Here is a 14698-nt window from a genome sequence, read left to right as displayed (position 1 = left end):
CGTCTACACCTAAAACATTTCACTTCATGATAAACTCACTGGCAAAGCACCACCAACAGTTTAAAGTATTCTTTTGCTCCTTAATTTTTGAAGTGAATTCCTCCACTCTATTGGATTGCTTTAATCAATTTAGATGTTGAAGACTTGCAACAATACTTAAAATTTTGTTAATTTCAGAAAGTACTTAGAGTAAAGATGAGACTTTGATTTTGTAGCAATTGTGTGCATGATCTCAAATGGTGGTGGAAGCAAATTTAAGAGTGATTTTCAAAATATTACTCAAAGATGAAGAAAATGGGGAAAGAAGGGAGTGAGATTTATGGAAGTGAAATGAACTGAATGAAATTAATTCATTCAGTCATCTGTTACTAAACAGCTCCTCTGCTCTATGCTTTGTCTGATCGCGTAGATTTGGCTTTTGCCACGGCATTTTCTTTTTTTCTGTAGAATCAGTCCGTGAAGCGCTCCAGGTCTCTTTCTCCAAAGAACTCTCGGCACAAACCTGAGGAAATGATGAAAACAAATAAAATACAACAGAAGATAGAAAACCTTGAAAAGCTATTGAAGTTTAAGGTAATATCTGATGGCAGATTTGATTACTGTCCTCTTATTTATTTAGTAAAGTTCCAATTACTATTTTTACATAATAGTTGATGCAAATTCTATGGAATTCCCAGGTCTTTGTACAGTAGTTTTACTAGAGACTTGATTCTTTTAAAAGAAACCTTGACCAATCCATCTCCTTCCCATTTCTGACAAAGAGCCTTCAACCGGTAACATTAATTCTATATGTCTTCCATAAATACAGCTTTGCCTCCTGAGTGTTTCCAGCATTACTTGTTTCTATTCCAAAATGTTTTTCTTTTGCCTCATCTAACTTCCTTCACTTATCTTTCTCCACTTTACTTGACATATCAGTTGTGATTAACTCGCATGCATTTCCCTCTTATAGATGGCACAGAAAACATTTGTGTCACCTGACCATCCTTGGTCCCTACACTTTTCCTTTAGATGAATACTGCCCTACTACAGGGAAGACACATTTTCAGTTTTGATTCAGAGTTATGTGTTTTGTTATGCATTTTTTGGTCTACCAAGTAATTAGAAAGTTATGCACCTTGAATGTAGTTGTAAAAGTTTCAAAAGTAAAGAACTGAATATCTGGAAACTTGCACGTGTAATGCCCTAGTAAAGGTTTCGCTGCTAATGTAATGGTCTGTGGAAGTTTCCTTTGAATAGCATTTAACTATATTCCTTATCTGATCAGTGGAAAAAGCAACACCACCAGTATTTCAACAAATACCATTGCCGCTGCTTAATTTAAAAGTGATCATGCAATGCCATTCACATTTATTGTATATTAGTGTACTTTCATAATTTCATCTGTTGCAATCATTTGCCAGCATCCTGTCTTTTTAAATATATTTTAGAACTTGTAACTTCAGGGTTCACATCACTTTCATCTTTATTATGTATATGAATGGATTTGGAACAGGAGAAGGCCACTTGGCCCTTCATTTCCTCAAGCCCCTTAAGCTAGCTCTGCCAGTTAGAAAGATAAAAGCTGTTGTGTTATTATCTGATCTCTGCATTCTTGCTTGCTTGTAGTATCTTTTCATCCTCTTGCTATTCAAATCTCTATTACCTTTAACTTAAAAATATTCAATTTACAGAAAAGTGTTCCAAAGGCTCTCAACCCTCTCAGAGAAAATATTCCAGCTCATCTTTGCCTTTATTTTTAAGCTGTGACTCCTTTTCCTAAGGTCTTCTGTAAGAGGAAGTATCCATCTGCCTTGTCTAACCCATGAGAATATTTATGTTTCATTTAATTTTCTCGCTGCTCTAAACTCCAGTAGATGCATTTCCTCATTTATAACCATATTTGTTGCAGGTAGCAGTCTACCGAAGCTTCTCTGAACTGCTTTGAGCATATTAAAAGCCTTTAAATAAGGAGACCAAACTGCACGTGGTACTCATGATGACTCTCACCAATGCCCTATGTAAATGAGCATAAGCCTCCCTACCAGTCTGCTTCACAGCCCCTCAATCTATATTACCGAGCAGGCCTATTGTAATATTGCAGTTTGGTAAGGAACACTGAGAGTATGTGGAAGGTATATTCATTTTTTGCAATATGCTAATCTTGATAAACATATGAATTGTGTTCAATCTTGTAACAACAGCAAACTGTCGATCTTCCTTATAGAATATTCAAATTGTATTGTTTCAAATTTAACAGTGATAGACTTTTTTTCTTGACAAATTTAGTTAAGACTAGGTCATCAGAGGACAATGACACGACGATCATATTGGTTCAGTCCATGTTTACACAGGTTGATAGATCATTTCTATTTTTAACTTTTACAGTCTCTGCAAATTTTAGAATATGCTTAATGTTATCAAATCCACCACTTAACATAACTACTATCCCTCACTCAGACTGCATACTGAAGATTCTTATTTTCAAATTGTACAGAACCATTGATTATTAGACCTCCTTTATTTGCTTGAATGACAAAGCCAATCAACTATCAGATCTTTGCATTAGATGTGAAAAAGTTAGGATTAAAGTTTTTTATTTATGTAAATGAAGATCAAAAGACTCCTTCAAATTTATAATGTATTGAGTCAATAAGATTGTTGCTTTTAATCTCCCATTCAGGATCAGGAGAATGAGGAATTGAGAAGGGCCCATGACAAGCGTCTGGCGCGTCTACGAGTGTTACAGAACAACTACAGGTTACTTAAGGGACAAGTAAAGGAACTGGAAGAGGGACAAATCGAGTAAGAGCATATAAACTAACCCCAGTCCTGATAAAGGATCTCAGCCTGAAATGTTGATTGTTTATTCATTAGCAAAGATGCTGTCTGATCTGAGTTCCGTCAGTTTCCATGTGTGTTGCATGTAAAAACTTTATTGTTAATTGAAACTGGCAGTATATTTGTATCTAGTTATGGATTGATTATTGCGACAAAAGTAGATCCAACTTTAAGAGAGAGACGTTAGATCCATTTTAGAATAATGTAAAAAGAAAAAAAGATAATGCAAATATTAGAAATTTGAATTTAATGAAGAAACTGCTAGGGATGAACAGGAAAGAATAAGATCAAGTTTTGGAGATAAGTGAATGTTTATTTCAGATTCTATTTGACCCTTTTGTTCACTTAATATTTTTCGCTGTTTCTTTGCTATATTATAGATGAGGGTAATAATGATTGCTTCCAGTGTTAGAATTAAAGATCTTGCTATTCTTCAAGCTAAACTGTTTCAGTACAACTATTACAGTAGTATTTTCACTGTGAAATGAAAAGTTGCCTTGATATCCTGTTTACGTAGGGGTGGGGGGGAGAGAGAGTCAGGGTGTGTACAGTCTGGTTACCACCTAATCTGCTTACTCTCAATATTTAACAGATCAAATGATTAAGGAGCATTTACTTGTGAATAGCTTGTTTACTGATATGCCGATCATCAGGTCTATGTGACTCTAGACCTCATCGTAGCCTGGGACAAAATAAGGACCAAAGAGCTGAACTCCAGGGGTGAAATGAGATTCACTGACTTTAACAAGACAGCATATGATCAATCATGCCACATGCTTTCTTCACCATTTTATCTACCTATATTTTCACTTGCAAGGAACTATGTACTTGTACTCTAGGGCTCTCTACACTTCAATACGCTTGAACAAGGCAGTGTGGTTAAACTAACCTGGGGGAAACTCTGTGTAATACTTTCAGTGGTTAGGGTCATACTGTGTACAAGAGAAGATGGTTGTCTTAGACTTGGATGTAAGACTTCTCAGTGCAGTGACGTAGGCTTAGCCTTTTCTAGCAGTTTGATTAATGGTAGAATTACACAGGATTAAAACAGGCCTCTTGCCCCAACTCACCTATGCTGACAAAGGAACCTAAGAAGGCCCCAGTTGCTTGTTCCTCTAAACCTTTTAAATACATGTCTCTATCCCTGTCCTAATGTATTTCAAATTTTGTAATTTTACCCACTTCTGCCAACTCCTCTGGAAGCTCATTCTGTACATGACCACACTCTGGAAAAAGCCCTGTAACAACATCATTTTGAATCTTAGCTGCATCCTTTCTAACTTAATTGCATCGTATGGTGACCATAACTGCATAATATTCTAGGTGCAGTTTCATCAGCATCTTATGAAACTATAATCTGTTATCCTAATATAAACAAGAGAAAATCTGCAGATGCTTGAAATCCAAACAGCATACACACAAAATGCTGGAGAAACTCAGCAGGCCAGGAAGCATCTATGAAAAAGAGTACATTTGACATTTCGGGCAGAAACCCTTCGTCAGGACTCTAACCTTAAATGTCCACTCTCTGCCATACCACCAATTTTAGTGTCATCTGCAAACTTAATATTGATGACAAATGATAGGGGACTCAGCACTAATCTTGTGGTCCACAACTGGTTCCAAGGCTCCAGTCTGGAAACCAGTCTTGCTCTACCACCCTCTGATTCCTTCCACCAAGCCAATTTTATATTCATTTAGCTTGTTCACTCTGTCTTCCATGTATCTTTCTATCCTTCCAGACTGGCCTACCATGCATGACTTTATAAACAGTCTTATTGGACTTCCAGTAAGATGGCAGAATGCTCAGATGCAGAGGCCTCTCTGGGTCCAAACAAAGGTGTAATTATTCGTCCCTTACGTGTTTTTCCACAGTTGCAAGACACTGCTAGTTATCAAGAACATCAAGTACTGCAGGTTTACCACACTAGTGAGTTGCATGATAGCAATAGAGCTGAACTTATTGCACACCATGTTGAAGCCTGTTTCAGCCACCCAGGAAAGAAGGTGTCAGAGGTGGTGTAAGATTCAACCAATAGTGGAAGTGGCTGGCTTGGACATTTTTATTGTGATCACAAGAACCTGCTGGAAATTGGCAATGTAGAATACTGAGAGTCCAATTCACTAGTTCATGGGCAAGACTGACTTTGGGGAGCTGCGTGGTCCATACCATCATGCTTCACATTCAGCTGTTGTGGCTAAGAGGGAACGAGACACTGGAACTAGCTGTGTACTGCTGGATTCCGTACTGGTTGGGGGGGGGGGGGGGGTCTGGCCCCTCCTGTCAGTGCTGTCCTGCAAGAAAATTAATCTTAGGGTTGTATTTTGTGACAGGTATGTACTTTGATGATAAATTTACTTTGAACTTTGATCCATACACCATATATCTTCAGGCCATGACACTCAGGGACTTGAGCTGTATTATTTTTTGTGACTGTATATCTTTCTGCTATCATAATTAAATTGAAGTTCAAATTTAATTATCATTCAACTATACATGAATATAGCCGATTGAAACAGTGTTCCTTCGAGGCCAAAGTGCAACACACATTACCAACAGAACATAACACACAGCACAAATTGTACATATGGTTATGATTCTGAAAAACATACAGTTACAAAAAAAAAAATAGCCGGTGTGTGAGTGGCATGACTGTAGTCCTGGTCCAGCTTGTTCTTCCAATGAGCGACGACAGGAGGGCAGCACCAAGGCACCAGGCTCCAACCCAGTATGGTTTCCTGTGCACCCCACAGAGGCCTCTGTTCTCCCACTTTGCTTCGGTGTCTCTTCTCTTGGGTGGCTGCAACAGGCGCATCCATGGCTTCAGCCTGAACCAAGGCAATGCAGCTACCCTCAATGTACCTTTGAACCAGACTTGCGGTATTCTACATTACTAGTGTCAAACAGGGTCTCATGCTCACATTAAATCTTAGGACTGAAGGTGTATATATGAATGCACGCAGTATGTGGAATAAAGTAGGTGATATTGTCGTGCAGTTAGAGATTTGCAGGGACAACATTGTGGGCATTATTGAGTTGTAGCTGAAAGAAGATTATAGTTTGGAGGTTAGCATCAAAAAATACACTTTGTATTGAAAAGATGAGGCAGAGTGGGCGGCATGTCTCTGCTGGTAAAAATTGAAATCAAATCCTTAGTAAAAGGTGACAAAGGATTGAAAGATGTAGAATCCTTGTGAGTAGAGTTAAGAAATTGCAAGGGTAAAAAGACCCTGAAGCGAGTTATGTACAGGCCTTTGAACACTAGCCAGGATGTGGGCTACAAATTACATCGGGAGATAGAAAATGCATGTCAAAAGGCCAATGTTACAACAGTCCTGGAAGATTTCAATTTGCAGGTAGATTGGGAAAATCAAGTTGGTGCTGGATCCGAAGAGAGAGAATTTGTTGAACATTGACAAGATGGCTTTTTAGAGCAGCTTGTTGTTGAGCCCACTATGGGATCAGCTATTCTGGATTGAGTGTTGTGTAATGAACTGGATTTTATTAGGGAGCTAAAGGTAAACAACCCCTTAAGAGTCAGTAATCATTTGAGCGGAAGAAGCTAAAGTCGTATGTTTCTGGACTACAGTGGAATTACAGAGGCATGAGAGAGGAGCTGGACAAAGTTGATAATAAGGGGACTAATAAGGATGACAGTCGAGGAGCAATGGCGGGAGTTTCTGGGAGAAAGTTGGAAGGTGCAGTTTCAATACATCCCAAATAAGTAGTAGTATTCTAAATGCAGGATGACACAATCGTGGCTGGAAAGGGAAGTCAAAGCACATAAAATCAAAAGAGAGGGAGTATAATAGAACAAAAATTGATAGGTAGTTAGAGATTGGGGAACTTAAAGGCAATTAAAAATGCCATGGGGGGGGGGAATAGATGAATTATGAAGGTAAGCTAGCTAGCAGTATCAAAGAGGATACCAAAAGCTTTTTCAAGAATATAAAGAACAAATGAGGTGAGAGTAGATCTTGGACTGCTGGAAAATGATACTGGAGAAACAGTAATAAGAGACAAGGAAATAATGGTTGAACTGAGAAGTATTTTGCATTAGTCCTCACTGTGGAAGACACTCGCAGTATGCAGGAAATTTAAGAGTGCCAGGGAGCAGAAATGAGTTTAGTTGCAATTACAGGGAGAAGATGCTTGGGAAACTGAAAAGTCGGAAGGTAGATGAGTCATCTGGATCAGCTGGACTATACCACAGGGTTCTGAAAGAGGTAGCTTTGATGAAATATTGGAGGTATTAGTAATAATATTTCAAGAATCAATATTAGATTCTGGCATGATTCTGGAGGGCTGGAAAATTCAAATGTCACTCATCTCTTCAATAATGGAGGGCAGCAGAAGAATGGAAATTATAGGCAAGTTAGCCTGACCTCAGTGGTTGTGAAGATGTTGGAGTCGATTGTTAAGGATATGGTTTCGGGGGACTTGGTGGCACATAATAAAATAAGCCAAAGTCATCTTGTTTTCCTTAAGGGGCATCTTGCCTCACAAATTGGTAGCAATTCTTTGAGGAAATAACAAGCAGGGTAGAGAAAAGAGAATTGGTGAATGTTGTGTACTTTTCAGAAGGCCTTTAACAAGATGCTGCACATGGGGCTGCTAAGTAAGTTAAGAGCCCATGGTATTACAGGAAAGATACTAGCATGGATAAAGCATTGGCTGATTGGCAGGACGCAAAGAGTGGGAATAAAAGGAACCTTTCCTGGTGGACTGCCTGTGACTAGTGATGTTCTGCAGGGGACAGTGTTGGGACCACTTCATTTTATGTTCTAGGTCATTGATTTGTGTGACAGAATTGTGGACGATACAATGATAGATGGAGGGGCATGTAGTGTTGAGGAAGCAGGGAGGCTACAGATGAAGAATGAGCAAAGAATTGGCAAATGGAATACAGAGTAGGGAAGTGTATATTCATTAATTTTGTTAGAAGGACTAAAAGCATAGACTATTGTCTAAATGGGGAGAACATTCAAAAATAAGTGGTGCAAAGGGACTTGGGAGTCTTTGTGCAGGATTCCCTAAAGGTTAATTTACAGATTGAGTCATTGGTGACAAATGCAAATGCAGTGTTAGCATTCATTTTGCGAGGACTAGAATGTAAATGCAAGGATGTAATGTTGAGGTTTTATAAGGCTTTGATAGGTCTCATCTGGAATATTGTGAGCAGTTTTGGGCCGCTTATTTAAGAAAGAAAGTGCTGACATTGGAGAGGGTTCAGAAGAATGATTTTGGGAATTAAAGGCTTCTCATAGGAGGGGCGATTGATAGCTCTGGGTCTTTACTCATTGGAATTTAGAAGAATGAGTGGTGGGGAGGGGTGGATCTCATTGAAATCTATCAAATGTTGAAAGGCCTAGATAGAGTGGATGTGAAGAGGACGTTTTTTATGGTGGGGGAGTGAGTCTAGGACCAGAGGGTACAGCCTCAGAATATGTTAGGGGGGAGAGGTTAAGGGGAGGGGGGAAGGGTATATACATTTTTTTGCATATATTTTCTTTTATTTCTGTAATTATTTGAAAACTCAATAAAAAATTTATTAAAAAAAGAGAATATATGGATGTCCATTTAGAATGGAGATGGCTAGGAATTTCTTCAGCCTGAGGGTGGTGAATCTGTGGAATTTATTGCCACAGGTGGCGGTTGAGACCATGCCATTTAAGGTGGAGGTTAATAGGGTCTTGTTTAATCAGAGTGTGAAAGATTACGAGGAGAAGACAGGAGATTGGGGTTGAGAGGGAAATTGATCAGCCATGGTGAAATGGTGGAGCAGACTCGATTGGAAGAGTGGTGTAATTCTGCTCCTATGTAAAAATGTCCAAGACAATCATTCAGTCCATTTGTGGATTAGATAGATAGATAGATAGATACTTTATTCATCCCCATGGGGAAATTCAACATTTTTTCCAATGTCCCATACACTTGTTGTAGCAAAACTAATTACATCATTATGCACCATCTCAGCACAATGGATCACAACTATTCCAGGCGACAACAATAGTAAACAATAAGTCCAGCTCTATTGTTATCGAGCAGCTTGCTTGATGTTCTTTGTATCCAACAGTGACTTGCAATCGTAAAAAAGGCATATAGAGCAAACAAATACACCTTTCATTGGACCCGGAGAAGTCACTGTGCCTGAGTGCACCGCCATCTTACCGGAATGTATTTATATATACCATATGTGCTCTGTGTGACTGTTGGTACTGTGTTTTGCACCTTAGTCCCAGAGGAACGCTGTTTCATCTGGCTGTATTCATGTGTATGGTTAAATAACAATTAAACTTGAACTTGAAGTCTATGTAGATAATGCCCTGCCGTATCAATCCTGTTGATCATCTTTTTAAAAAAAAACTCATTTGTGAAAGATGAATTTCTATGCACAAAGCCATGATGATGATCCCTGATTAGTTCTTACTTTTCTAACTGCAAATGCAGTAGATTCTCTCTGTCAGAATTTCACTCCAGTAACTTCCCCAGCACTGATGTTAGGTTCATCACCCTGCAGTTCCCTGGCTTATCCTTGCAGCCCATGTTAAATAAAGGCACAGTATTAGCTGTGATCCATTCATCTAGTACCTCACCTGTGGCTAAGGAAGATGTAAAAGATCTTATGCCTCTTTTTTGCCCTCCTGATTTCCTCCTTAAATGTATTCATACATCTCTTATAATCGTTGAGGAGTTTGCTTGATTCTGTATGTCTTCTTTTTCATCAATATCCCTCATCAGCTAAGTACAATAGTATCATTTAAGGAGTGTTTGGGTAAGTATGTGGAGGAGCAAGACTTGGAGAGAGATGGGCTGAACACAGGAAATTGGAACTTGTGGGCACTGTGTTTGGCTTCTACTGGTTGGGCAGAATGGCCTGTATCTATCTATGCCATATTGCTCAATGACTTCCTTCCTTCCATCATAAGGTCGAATATAGGGTAATTTACTGATACTTGCACATTGCTCTTTGCCAGTTTTTTTAGTTAATGAGGCCATTAATGCCTGCATACAGCAAGGGCTGAACAATATTCACGCATAGGCTGATAGGTTGATTACCACAGACACACATTGGCTGCCATCTATACCATTCATAAAATGTTGCTCAAATCTTATACATACTTCATTTAGGAATATTTTGCAATTCTTTCATCACCATGCTTTCACGATTTTTCAGCTCCTTGCGGATCTACATTGTTAGATTTTCTCTATAATGTACATTGTAGAGTATCAGAACAGTTCACCACCACATTTTCAGTAGTTGTAACGGATGGGCAAGAAATGCCCAAATCCTGCAAGTCAATGGAAAAAAATGGCAAAAGCTCCCAGCAGTGCTAATCACTGAACGCTGTGAAATAAGAATGTAGAATCTTTTTCATGTTTTTAATTAAGTTATTAAGGAGACATTTTTTTAAACATTAGTTTTACAAAATGAATGCCACACTGGGCTAGAACTCTTCAGAGACCTAAGACCCAAGTTAGACTGTAGCATAGACAGATGGCACAGATTTTTTTACTGCAACTAAGAGTTTTAAGTTCCCATTGGTTGCAAATTCACTGTGTAATGCACAGAATGTGCAATAGAATCACCGGCATATGAAGGCAGCAAAACACTTTTGAGATTGTACTCAAGGTACTTTAGTGGGGCAACTTTCCTGAACCACTCTTGGCCATGGCCCCAATTTTCAATAATTTTCTTTCATAAAATATATCATAAATGCTTTTCTTTCTTCCTCCTTTGTTTTTCATTGTTACTTCTGGAAGGTCAACATGGATTTTCAATTACATGTACACTTGGAACAACAGAATTGTATTTCAAGTTACTCTACCACAGCTTTTTGCTTCAGATTTATAGATCAGACCTTGGACAATATGAATATGGCAATTTAGTTTTGGAATTGTTTGGAGAGCAAAATTTCTGTTTGATTAGTTTCTTCATTTTAAATGAATTGTGGATTTGGCTGTAGTTATAACACAAGTTTTTTTTAAGACTATGTAATGTTATGTTTAGAAAGGGGAGGAATTTAATGAAAGTTGTGAATAACTTCATGTTTCTTGTTTATATCATGACCCACAAATTTCAACAGCAAAGGCAAACATCAGCGTGCAGATCCTTGGCAGCTGCGGCAGGAAGACAGTGATGGTGTATGGAACGAACTAGCGTACTTCAAACGGGAACACAGAAAGCTATTGACTGAAAAGTGAGTTTTCTTTTCTTAGCAAATTTACACATGCAGAGCCATATCACATCTTTCTGATCTTCTGGTGCCTAAAAGCCACACAGAGGAATTCCTCGCAAGGATAAAAACAGGCCAACTTCTTTTATCAAATAAACCAGTCTCTTCCTATCAGCTGCAGTGACAAGTTTAGTAGTGGTAACAATATCTGTATAATGTGATAGGGGGATTGTGTTAATTAATGTGGCTCTCATCTGTTGGAGGTGTCGCTCTTCATTAGCCTGTATTTTGCACACTGCCGTGCTTCATTTGTTGAATAAGGTGGTGAGGGGATAACCTAGCCAGCCGTGTTCGTTTGATCTACTTGCTACATACGTGATATAGAAGGTCTCATCTCTCTCTGTTCCCTGCACTGTCCTGCTAATCCCAGCTGAGCTCATTATGATGTAGCCTTGCTGCCTCTCTTGGAGCCAGAGCTGTCCAAGCTAATTACTGGTAGCAGCAGAGCTGGCTGTTAAGGATCTGGTGCATATCTGCAAACACGGTCCTTGGAACTGACCTGGAGAGAGCACAGGGGAGTCACTTTCTTTCTTGCTGTGCATAGGCTGTCCTCGGGGGTTAGCATTGATCCCTTCACATAGCTTTCAAGTTGGAGTGAGTATTAAATAAAGCATTAAAGAGAACTTGTGTTTTCTGAAACAAATACAACGAATATTGCTTTGATACTATGTTTGTGAGCTCTTAAAAGAAATTTCTTAAAAGCTAGCTTTATTGTCCAGCCACTATTTATACACATACTGTATGTATGTGTGTGTTATATATGTGAAATTACATTTTTGTGATTTTGAAAAAAATCATTGCTTTCCCATCTGGTATGTTGCCCCACTCATATCAATTAGCTAAAATATGATGGACCGCAGGTAATAAGTAATAATCTGAATTTAGTGATTCCAAAGAAATCCTGCACTCATTGTTTGTTACTAGTGCAAAAACTACTTTCTCTCTTCAATAAGAGGAGAGAATTAGGCTACTCGGCCCATCAAGTCTGTTCTGCCATTCCATCATGGTTGATTTATTATCCCTCTCAACTCCAAAGAGAAAAGATAATAGATTAAAGGGACATTGTTATCTGGCTGGTTTTAGTTAAATCTACATTCTTTTTTACTTGAATTGAAACTCTTCTAGATTATTAAGGCTAGTGGCAGACAATAAATATTGGTGTAAGTTTACTGGAGATTTGATGTGACTTGATCCTGTTTCTTGTCCAATGGTAACAAAAAACTGGGTTTATAATTGCTCTTGCTGTACTTTTCTATGCAACATTGGTTAAATTTAACTGGAATATATTGTTATGTACCTAGCAACAGTAGTAATTAATTCTAACAAAGTAATATTTTAGTATGGCTTGTGACTTGAGGTTACAATTTGCTACTCCTAATTACACCAAAATTAAATACTTTTATTTTTAAAATTATCATATTTCCAGATGTAGTCTACCTTAAGATACAAGAACACTTTCTCTTTCAACTCCCAAAACAAGCATAAAAGATGATGTGCTTGCATTATAAAATTTTAAAAATGGTGATCATTTCTTATGGTAGCAGTCTGATGCTAATATGCCATATATCAAATATTCACAAAAGCATAATGTCAGTTACTTTACAGTCCTCACATTACTGCTGAAAGCATTATGATAATCTTTTTATTCAGAATTATGTATTACTTCTGTATGAAAATTCCATTGGGAACCCATAAGTGACAATGTCAGTCAACAAATAAAATATACTTTAGAAGGCAGTAGCAGACTCATATTATGGGTCTGGTGTCAGCTTGCACAATGTATGTTAAGCTATGTTAAGCTTTTGCATTTTTATACACAAGGGGCAGCCTAATGGATATCTCATGGATTTGAAATTATGGTCAGATTCTACCATTGAAGAACAGATTGATCCACTGCTTCACTTATGTAGTGGAAGCACTTTATTCTAACTGGTTGGTTCATTAATAACCAGAAAACAGCTGATTTTATTTGGGCTCTTTTCTCAATCCTTTCCCTATGTCCTGGCTTTAGTTTTAGCTACGCTACTGTGCTCAGATCAGTTGTGAGTTGTAAGGATTAGCGAGTGCAAATTTCTCACTTTGGAGTCCCTGAGCTGTGCAGAGTGACTACTTATGCAGTGATTCACATTCGAGTTGCAATATAAGAATGAGAAATCTTTGTAAAATGTAGAATTATATTGACATTCTGATTAACTTTTATTAAGTTTTGAGATCTAAGATCAATTTCTGGAAGTATTAACCAAAAGAAGTGACAGATGTCTCTTGCTACCAGAAAAAAGATGGTGTGTAAAACACAGTTCTTTAATGATGGGGAGAGAAGAGGATATCTGCAAGGAATTTACTGTTTCTTTTAAAATTATTAGCCAAAGAGAATTTTTAAATTTTGCAGTGGTCCCCCTGCTGAGTTTTGCTTCAACCTAATGGTGTTAGACTTTGAGTTTAATGAAATTTAATATAGTTAAAGGAATTGGTTAGTTAATTTCTTTTCATCTGGAGTGCTTGTGGGTGTTGGGACTAATGAGTGTCCTTTGCCCTCAGTGAGCAAAAAAAAAGAGTGGATGCAAGAGACTGTCTGAAAGGAATATGTAATTTGTGATGATACCTTGAATGCTTATGAATTATGAAACATAGATAATGTGGAACTTTGCCCATAATTATTTATTTACTTGCTGTAAATGCAAATAAAACATATAAAATTGCTAGCAGATCCCCTGTAGCATTGTTTGCATGAGTTTGAGCTTATGCTGTTGCAAGGCAAAATGGAAAGAAGGATGCCAGTCTCTTCTGAAATAACCTGGAAAAAAAGTTGAAAGAAGTGGGTGGGAGGATGTAAATGGGGAGCTTTTTGACATACTTCCCAGAGAACAAATATTTTGTGACAAATGTATCAGCATGAGTCTTTGCAGACAGGAAGAGTGGACCAGAAATGCAACTGTGGTACATGCATATCTAACTATTCTAATCTTACAAGCTGATCATGGGAGTTTCTCTAAATCAGGAAGGCTAATTGTCATATTCTTTGAACTGTACTTCTAGTACACATAGCTCTGAGTTGGGAATATTTTTGCAGAATTCATGATTTAGTCTTTTTCATTCAATTAAACCACTAAGTGATTTCAGAAACTCAAAAAATCTGGTGTGATTTGCTGCAAAAACATTCAGGTTGTCTGTACTTTTTAAAATAAGGTGTTACTCTAAAGTTGACTTCTTGTAAATGTTGTTTTGTTCAGTTCCCTTCAAACATGAATATAGTCATAGTAAACAACAGCACAGAAATAAGCCATTTGGCCCATTTAGTCTGTGCCAAACTATATTCTGCCTAGTCCTGTCAACCTGCACCTGGACTACATCCCTCCACGTACTTACCCAAACTTCTCTTAAATGTTGAAATCAAACCCACATCCATAACTTCTGCTGCCATCTTGTTCCAGACTCTCAACGCACTCTGGGTGAAGAAGTTCTCCTTCATGTTTCCCTTATTTAAACTTTTGCGCTTAACCCATGCCCTCTAGTTCTAGTCTCACCCTATCTCAGTGGAAAAAGCCTCCTTAAACTCTTAATTTTATATAGGTCTATCAAATCTCCTGTCATACTGCTACACTGCTGGTAATGAAGTCCTAACCTATTCAACCTTTCCTAT

The 14698-nt window shown here is 38.0% G+C and overlaps 1 protein-coding gene across 6 annotated transcripts in view; it reads left to right on the top strand.

Annotated features, from left to right (window-relative positions):
* The window catches only part of cntln (centlein, centrosomal protein), a 540355-nt gene that overhangs the window by 222303 nt on the left and 303354 nt on the right, over nt 1–14698 (top strand). For all 6 annotated transcript variants that reach the window (XM_073048674.1, XM_073048672.1, XM_073048671.1 and 3 more), the window contains 3 exons: nt 448–573; nt 2663–2784; nt 10909–11022. In XM_073048674.1, the coding sequence (XP_072904775.1) occupies nt 448–573; nt 2663–2784; nt 10909–11022 (362 nt within the window). The remainder of the gene's footprint in view (nt 1–447; nt 574–2662; nt 2785–10908; nt 11023–14698) is intronic.

This window comes from Hemitrygon akajei, chromosome 6 (assembly GCF_048418815.1).
Source record: "Hemitrygon akajei chromosome 6, sHemAka1.3, whole genome shotgun sequence".
NCBI lineage: Eukaryota > Metazoa > Chordata > Chondrichthyes > Myliobatiformes > Dasyatidae > Hemitrygon > Hemitrygon akajei.
Note: the sequence above shows the minus strand (reverse complement) of the source record. Positions and strands in the feature narration are given on the sequence as shown.